The sequence below is a fragment of the Vigna umbellata genome, chromosome 2, assembly GCF_029865625.1.
Source record: "Vigna umbellata cultivar VRB3 chromosome 2, Vumbellata_1.0, whole genome shotgun sequence".
NCBI classification, from domain to species: domain Eukaryota; kingdom Viridiplantae; phylum Streptophyta; class Magnoliopsida; order Fabales; family Fabaceae; genus Vigna; species Vigna umbellata.
The window spans coordinates 12845605-12854560 of record NC_142166.1 but is presented as its reverse complement, the minus strand read 5'-3'; the positions used below and the strand labels follow the sequence as shown (position 1 = coordinate 12854560).

At 29.3% G+C, this 8956-nt stretch overlaps 1 protein-coding gene across 1 annotated transcript; it reads left to right on the top strand.

Annotated features, from left to right (window-relative positions):
- Positions 1 to 6320: 6320 nt before the first annotated feature.
- On the top strand, positions 6321 to 8520 carry LOC124825531 (two-component response regulator ARR6-like). The gene is made up of 5 exons (XM_047298164.2): positions 6321 to 6684; positions 6872 to 6948; positions 7040 to 7117; positions 7229 to 7299; positions 8043 to 8520. Exons 1-5 carry the CDS (start codon positions 6558 to 6560, stop codon positions 8296 to 8298), a joined length of 609 nt encoding a protein of 202 aa, XP_047154120.1. The 5' UTR covers positions 6321 to 6557; the 3' UTR covers positions 8299 to 8520.
- Positions 8521 to 8956: the final 436 nt, after the last annotated feature.

Sequence of the window (8956 nt, the reverse complement as noted above, 5' to 3'; positions counted from 1 at the left end):
ACAAGTCATCAAAAAATACATGAAATCATTCCATATACATTAATACACAATAGCAGTCCAAAAAAAAACACCAAACAACAAATAACCCATTTAAACTCATACTTAGTCAAAGAAAACAACTTTGAAATCCTCACTAACAGCTTTAGAAGGGTCCAAAATCCCCTAAACAATCTAATGAACGTTTAAAACTGATACCCGAAACCTCGAAAACCACACAAAACTTCCCTGGATAATTTTCGAACGACAATAATCGATTATCATATGTAATAATCGATCATTGCCGAGAGCTTTGAAGAAAATATGATCCTCTGATTCGAATATTCTTATCAGTTTTTTATAACAACCTGGTTTTTCTAGTTTTGGTACATCTTAGACATATCCAAATGATTAATTTATAATCTGTAACACTAATATTGATATGAAAACATTTTCTAGATGAAAGTAGAGTATTGCATTGGCCATTTGGATAGTAATTAGATTTACCAAACCAACTCAACAACTCAAAACCCCAAAAATGGACTAAAAACTAACCTAAGATGTAATTCTCACATTCTTGACAGATTTTCACTGGTTTGAACTCTATCAAAGTCTTAATTAGTCTCATAACCTGTTCCAAACTCTCCAAAATAGATTAAATCCCGTACTTCAAAATCTCACTACTCAAAACCCCATTTTTACACTAAAAATACTTCAAACTTAAACTATACACTACCTTTTCATTACAGATCAGATTTCAATCACATTATACTTCCAATAAGTCTTAATTTACCTCATGATAGCCCCTCAATAACAATTTCCCCACATCAGCACCAAATTCTCAAACTTACATATGAAAACCCCCTCTCAAATTTGATTAACCCTACGACTTATAATGGATTGGAAGTGCTAAGTAACCTCACCAAAAAAGTAGTTAACCTCTCAATTTTTCTTTTAAAAAAATTATATTTCTTTAAAGACACGTTTATTAGATTAATAGTTTTTATATAAATTACTTAATACAATTATTATTTAAATCTTAATCTATATGCAGTGCTCATGAGTTAAATTACAACCTTATTTAATATTTATATCCTTTAAATAACAGCATAAATATTATACTCTTTAAATTATAGTTTATAATTTTAATTTTAATAAAACAATTTTCATATTTTATACATATAATATAAATGTTAAGAAAATGGACAAATAAGTTAACAAGTTGGGAGTCAAGATAGACTATTAGATGAAAAATATAAAGGTTGGTCTAGTGATAAAGAGTGAAAAGAAAATCTAGAAGAGGTTGTGAGTTGAACTTTCTCATTAACATTTAAAAATTATAAGATTAGTTTAAAAAATTTGAAAAAAAGAATAAAAGAAGTTATAAGTTGAATTCCACTACTAACAAAACTTACAATTAATATTTATATAAAAAAAAATTATTAAGTGATTTCACACAATTAACCTGCTAAGTCCATCCCAATTTATCATTCCAAAAAGTTATTATAAACACAATTAACTTTCACAGTAAAAATCACGTTGAAAATATATTAAAATGAGATAAGAACATAAGGCACTATACCAAAACCCATGATTCAAAATTAAGAAAATCTTTACTTAGGCATCTCATCATTGTTTCTAGAAAATTTATGTCTTATATAAGCTAGTAATGCATATTCAACCATATTTTATTAATCTATTAATTAAACTTGCATTTTGGCAAAGCATCAACGTACATATTACTCTTTGTATAAATGTAAGAGGCAACAAAAATCAAGCAAGCAACAAGATGGTGAAATCACTTTGAAACCATAACCTATGTCATCCTAAGAAAAAAAAACATACTCGATAGTAAAAATAGAAACAATAAGTTCATAGCAATAGAAATGCTAACAATACTATTTAAGAATTTTAAATTCTTCAATAGAGTTATGCAATAGACCTTTAGAAATGCAATCATATTACTGAATAGTAGATTTAAGCATTGGAATATTTTATCTTTGAATCCTAAAAGAATGCACTAACACATCGACACCAATATAATACAACATAGTACTCTTATGATATCTAAAAAATATGCGATGTAGATTGAACATCCACAGAGGCTAAAAAAACAACATGTGTCCACTTCCAAATGATGAAGACCTTTTCAAAGTGAAGAAAGAGACGAAGAGCAGTCTCCTCAACTTTGCCACACAATCTACTATGCACTATCACATAATCCTTTCACGGGAAGCGTGTCATAATATAAATGCTATTGAAAAAGGAATGATAACCATATTTCATGTAAACTTTTAGTATAGTAATTTAGATTGCTTACAATATTTTCATTGCTTTAATGTTGCCTTTTAAATAGTTTTTGTAGGTCAGTCTTATAAAAGAAATTTGTGTCTTAAGTCTTCTTAACAAAGTCTATTAAACCACTTTGTTTATTTTTGCTCTGATTTGATAACTAGTGTTAGGTTATCTTATATTATTACTTAGGTGTTTTTTTTCTACATTAAAAGACTATAATTGTCAAATGTGTGTAATATAAGAAAAAAATAGTTAGGCATGTGTAATATAAGAAAAAAGACTTTTAAAATAATCAAAGCATTGAAACAACTTTTGAAAAAGTTCTTTAAATAATTGTGTTTTTTTATTAGAACATAAAATCTATTTTAACTATCATTTTAAAAGTTTTGTTCTAATCTTATTTCTCTGAAGCATAATCTATTTTTATAATTTATTTGATAACCTATTTTTATAAATTAAGTAATACAAACGATTAATTAGATAATGCTTAATATGTTTCATTTTCTATAAAAAAATTAATATTATTTATCATAGTGAAAAGGAAAAGATTGTTAAAAAATAAAGTAAATTTCATATGTTTAACTACAATTCAAAGTATGAGAATTTTAAACTTTTCATAAAATAAGTAATATCATGATTTAGTATGTTTTGCATTTTACAAATATGAAATTAAGTATAAAAGTCTCTGAGACTATGAACACAATTTTTATAAGATACAAGACTTAAGACACTACATAATAACAATAGATAAAGTCTTAGTGAATGTTAAACAAATTATACATAACATATGACAAGACACTATTAGCAACACAATATGTTATATACAAGTCAAAAACACATTAAAAGAGTAAAATGTCACCTACAAGAAAACTTAAAAGATCAAGAGACTTAATGAATCTATGAAAAAAAAATATATATACATTTTAAAAACATAAAGACAAAGCCCTGATCATTAAGAAATTTTTGTCATAAACAAAGATCATCTAGAATTATTCTAAACGAAGCAAACAACCCTCTAAATTTGTATATGCTCAATATGACACATTATCAAAATAATGGAGAATTCTTTTTCACAACATCGAGTGCAACAACAAAATGTTACTATAAAGTCAAACATGTTCAAAAACTTTACTAGATAGCACAAGGACAAATGAAAAAAAAATGAAAAATATAATGATTTAACTTAAGATATTTATAAAAGGAAGTTTCAAACTATTAACGAAGGAGTGAGCATCTACACTTTTCATAAACACTATATGCATAATGTCTTTACAAGCTTATCAATACTTAAAAAAATCTCATTTGATATATGAATATAATATACCTTTTTTTATACCCTTCACACTAGTGAAACTTGTTCACTTAAGATAAATATAAGTATCCATCATCAAATCACATTCTTTTTTCTTTAATTTCTCTATCTCTCAACTCCTTTTGTTCAATTTCTTTCTCTTCATCAATTTTCTTTAATATGTTTTTTTCTCAATATGTCTCATCATAGTTTGAGCATGTCTTTTTCAATATTCATTAAATATTTTCTCTTTATCTATATACCTTTCTTCTTTCTTTTCTTTTCTTTTCTTTCTTCTCCCCTCAAAATTATTTTTTAATTTCCTCTCCATATGTGAAACAAACTTATTAAGAGAGCTTCTTCGTGCACCTTTAACTTTTATTTAATTTTCATCTTTGCCCCTGTCAGAAGAATCTTTGATCATCAGACACAAAAACCTTACGCCCCCTACACATTTCATTTTCCTTTCGCATCACACTTCATTTTCTTTCTCACCACACTTCACTATTTCTCACTGCACTCTTTGCTTCTCTCGTGGTTGGAGCACACTTCTTCCTCTCTTCTCTCTCGCGGCAAACTCGTATTACAATTTATATAAACAAATAAAAAACATAAAAGTATTAAACAAATAAAAAAACACCATAATATATATCAAAAAATAAATTAACTAAAACTACATAAAGTAACAAGTATTAAAAAAATAAAATAACAAAAAACCATATCACAAGCGGAATTGGAAATGCGCTAAAATAGTTAGCAAAGTTTGAAGTACCCCAAATATTAATCGAACTTTGAAGGTCGGTTGAGGCCTACCGAACTTCGAAGTGCAGCAAGACCTAATCAGCGTTCGAACGTCGGTGCTCCCTTAACCGCAGTTCCAATGCCGATTAAGGGTGTTTACGATTATAACTACTAACCTGAAATGTCTTTCAAATGTCTTTCTCCACCTTTCTCCTCTCCGAACCACACCACACATCACACGGTCACCACTAATGTTCAGATCACAATGACCACCAGTGTATCACCATGGCACTTCAGAAGACAACCTCTCAAAGAATAACTCAACAATAAGAATTGAATAGTGAAGAAATAATTAGCAAAGAGGGTGCAGGATTTACAGAAACAACAATTTATTAAAGATGGTTGGTTAGAATTAAACCAACAACATTAAACCATCGTTATGGTTATAAAGTTTAATAAATAAAGGATAAATAGGACGAAATGTATGAAGTGTAGAGAAAAACACTCACTTCTCAACACTTTTATTACCGACACAGATAATAAATCTAAATATATAAATAAAAAGTGAATATATATATATATAAACTTAATGAATATAAAAATTGAAATTATGATATCAATTTATATAAACTTGTAAGGACTATTATTGTATAGTTTAAAGAAGAATATTGATATCATACTTAAACAAATGAAAATGTGATTAATAAGTGATCGTTATATGTTTCTTTATAAGATAGAAATGATTCTTATAACTCAACTAAAGAGAAATATATTTTTTTATCAAATATATATTTTATTATATTATAAAATGTATTCTTTCATAAAATGAATTAGGTAAAAACTATTTAATTTCATATTAATTATGGATAAGTATTTTGTAATATATACTAATATTTAATATTATATTTAATTTATATTATATGAATAATTATTTTTTATATTTAATTAAAAGATAAAAAATTATAAGAAAAACTCAAGTTGTTACGTTTGATCATACATTTGTGTAAGCAAATTTTTTTGAAAATAAGTTAGGTGTTACTAAAGTCTTATTAAAAATATATATTTGCTATTTTATAACCATTGGAATAGATATCTTCTGGATAATATAATTTTAACATTAGATAAATTTTGATTTAAACTGACCATTTTTGTTTAAATAATATATTAGATATTCTTGTATGTTGATAATTAATTCTTAATAATTTACTTTTGCTTATATTTTTCACGTTATTTTTGTTTTAATTATAAATAAATAATGTTGTTGGTCTAAACGTCAATTGCAAATTCACATAGAAAATAATAATATATATTCATATAAAAATTATATATATTCTTTTTAAAATGAACTTTTGTGTATATTTTTGCCTATAATTAACTTTTTAGGACATTACGTGCCTTATATAATCTGATCTGTTTGGTCGATGTTATTACATAACATATTAATTTGATAATGAGAATTTATTGACTTTAATGAAAATAGATTTGAAAGTGCAGACGGTGCGGTTTGTAGGAAAAGAGAATCCAGATCCATTAATCCATTAATTTAATTTAACATAAATAAAAGAAAGGAATGATCGAAGCGTTTCGAAGTAGAAGAAGGCATTTATCCAAAAGCTAAGAAATCAAAGTGAGATTTTGTGAATAAAAAGCATATAATCTAAAAATGAATAAAAAATGTGTGGCAATGATGTGTAAAAATAAAAAATAAAAAAATTTCAGGAAATGGTGAAGTTGAGAAGTAAAAAGGATGTGGATCGGATCCAACTTGATACGCGTGATGATGCAATGCAAGGCAACTTCATTGAAGGAAGATTTGATTTGGTTGAAAATGTGAACTGTGTGAAAGTCAAGGAAGATAGGTTTGAGAAACAGAGAGGAAAGGTGGACCCGAACAAGATACGTTTGGTCGTGTCTGACCATCAACAACGTTACTATTAATTATAAAAGTATGATTGTGACAAGAGAAGCGACAACTGCAGGTGGGATAATCCTCTCTGCTTCATTTCCAAAAACAACAAACAAGATCTCTCAGATTTGGATCCTCCGAATCTCCCTCCTTTTCATTTTCTCATTTTTATTATTATTATTATTTTTCTTCACAACCCTTTTCTTTTCTCCTACCTCTCCACCATTCAATATAAACCATAACCCTCTCTCTCTTTCTTCTTACTTTTATTTTATACTATACCTTTCTTCTACCCATTCTTTTTCTTCGATCATCTCTTCCTCCTTTTTTCTTCTAATTCAATCCAAGATGGCTGCCGCCAGCGATGTTTTCAGGCCGGAAGTGGGTTCCGGGAAGCTCCACGTCCTTGCCGTTGATGACAGCCACGTCGACCGCAAGGTTATTGAGAGGTTGCTCAAAATCTCTTCTTGCAAAGGTAAGGACTAAAGACGGAGAATTTTGGTGGTTTTGTGTGCTTTTTGGTCTGATCGGTGAAAAATAAGTAGTATCTCGAAGAGGGTGTGTTTTAACTGGACTTTTTCGGTGTTGGGATCAGTTTTTGTTGTTTTTTTTTTCTTGCATTCGTTTGTATTCTGATGGTTATTTGAACTGGGTGTTGGCAGTGACGGTGGTGGAAAGTGGAAGCAGGGCTCTGCAGTATCTGGGGTTGGATGGAGAGAAGAGCTCCATTGGTTTTGATGTAAGAATATTTGGCTTTTGAATTGTTAAAGGACTTCTTTTTGGTAGTGTTTAGGGGTGGTGCTTATGTTGTTTGATGAATGTTGTGACAGAGTGTCAAGGTTAATTTGATAATGACAGACTACTCCATGCCGGGTATGACAGGATATGAACTGCTCAAGAAGATAAAGGTGAGGAATGAGAATGGTCTTCGTTGATTGTTTGGTTTAATTTTAATTTCTTGTTGGTTGTGGTTTTTCCTCTTTTCTCCTCGGTTTTTAACTCTCTGTTAATATCTGCAGGAATCATCTGTGTTTAGAGAGGTTCCAGTGGTGGTTATGTCGTCTGAGAATATCTTGACTCGAATTGATAGGTGAGCTCTTCAATTTAAACTGGATTCTCTTCATTTCTTGTATGGTTTAGGAGCAGAAGCCATTGTTTTTCTGGATTAATTCTTCAGCAATGTTAAGGCTTTTATGTTTTGGATGCTGTCTGTTTGTTGATTTACTTATGCTAGTGCTTTGAGCTAAAATACCAGATTATTTGGGAGCATCCCATTGCTGCATCTGTAGCTCATGTTTTTTAGAACATAATTCCCATCTAAACTTGAATCACATTTGTGAAAGACATGAATATATTTTTTTTTATGATTAAATCCCCTATGATTTGGGCACATGGATAGATCAAAAGTTTTGTTGGCCATGTGAAAAAGGGAATAAAGAAGATTACACTGGATATGGGAGAAAAAAGGGATTTCATGGTGGATAAGACTTGTGAGAATCTGCTTTCTGACATATAGCAGCATAGTGTTGAGCTGCATATAGTGAAACTCACTTGTGGGATAGAGTTATTGCTTCATTAGATTGTAGTCTGCTTCCACTGAAATTCAACTTCTGATACATCAATAATCTGAACATGTTAGTCACATGGAGGAGCATTTTGAGAACATGTTTCTAATTTGCATCTGTGGCTACAATGATTGAAGCAAGACGAAATTCAGATTCCCTCTCCTCTTGCCCAATTGTTGGCACGAGCAATTATTATAATTTTCTTATTGCTTGCATTCATACATTGAATTATTGGCCATTATTGATCGAATAGTTTTGTGATTGACAGTTGCCTGGAGGAAGGAGCAGAAGAGTTTCTGTTGAAACCTGTGAAGTTGTCAGATGTAAAACGCGTGACAGATTTTATCATGAAAGGTGAAGGGAAGAAAGGTCATAAAAGAAGTAGATCAGATGATTACAGCCCTCCATCATCATCATCATCATCTATTTCAACTGCGTTCTCATCAGTTTCTCATTCCTGTGATCTATCTTTGCCTGCATCACCTTCTGCATTGCTCTCAAAGAAAACCAGATTGAGCATATAGATTGCGCAGTGGTGTTTTGTCTCCTCCAATTTTGCCAAACCATTGTTCATATCCAAAAGCCTTTCGTGTTATTTGCATTTAGAAGACTACACATTGCTGACAATGAGTACTAGGATTAGGAATGAGGAAGAGGATGACAGAATCACTCTGCTTACAAATTTTTGCTGTACAGAAAAGAAATTCATTAAAAATTAACGAAACCTTCTGTTTTGAGGGGCCTCACATCAAAATTTTTATTCACTGTCTCTTTATGTTCTTTTAGTTTTAGGTTTAATGTATTTTATGTTTCCTATAAATTTTGATCTCTACTGTTTCTAACTAGTTACTTTTTTTCTTTAAATAAAATTATTTTAAAATAATATAATGCTATTATTTTATTGTCTTGATGTTTGAAAAAACAACTTATCAGTTAAAAATGATTAAAAGTATGTTCAGAGATTAAAATTAGAAAACTTTTAATAGATAACAAAAAGAAAAAAGGACACGTGTCAATATTATTCTGTCATTCATGTCACTTGTTTGGATGAAACCGCTGAAATAGAAAAAGTGTATTTGAAAAAGGAAAATACTCGGATACATGCGTTAAACTTTCTTTGGAACAATGAAGAGATCCGTGGAAAACAATTTATACACAATCAATTATATTTTAAAAATTAAT

Coding starts and splice junctions, on each gene's coding strand:
- LOC124825531 (XM_047298164.2), top strand. CDS start 6,558: ATGGCTGCCGCCAGCGATGTTTTCAGGCCGGAAGTGGGTTCCGGGAAG. Junction 7,118..7,228: donor AACTGCTCAAGAAGATAAAG/GTGAGGAATGAG, acceptor TAATATCTGCAG/GAATCATCTGTGTTTAGAGA. Junction 7,300..8,042: donor ATCTTGACTCGAATTGATAG/GTGAGCTCTTCA, acceptor TGTGATTGACAG/TTGCCTGGAGGAAGGAGCAG.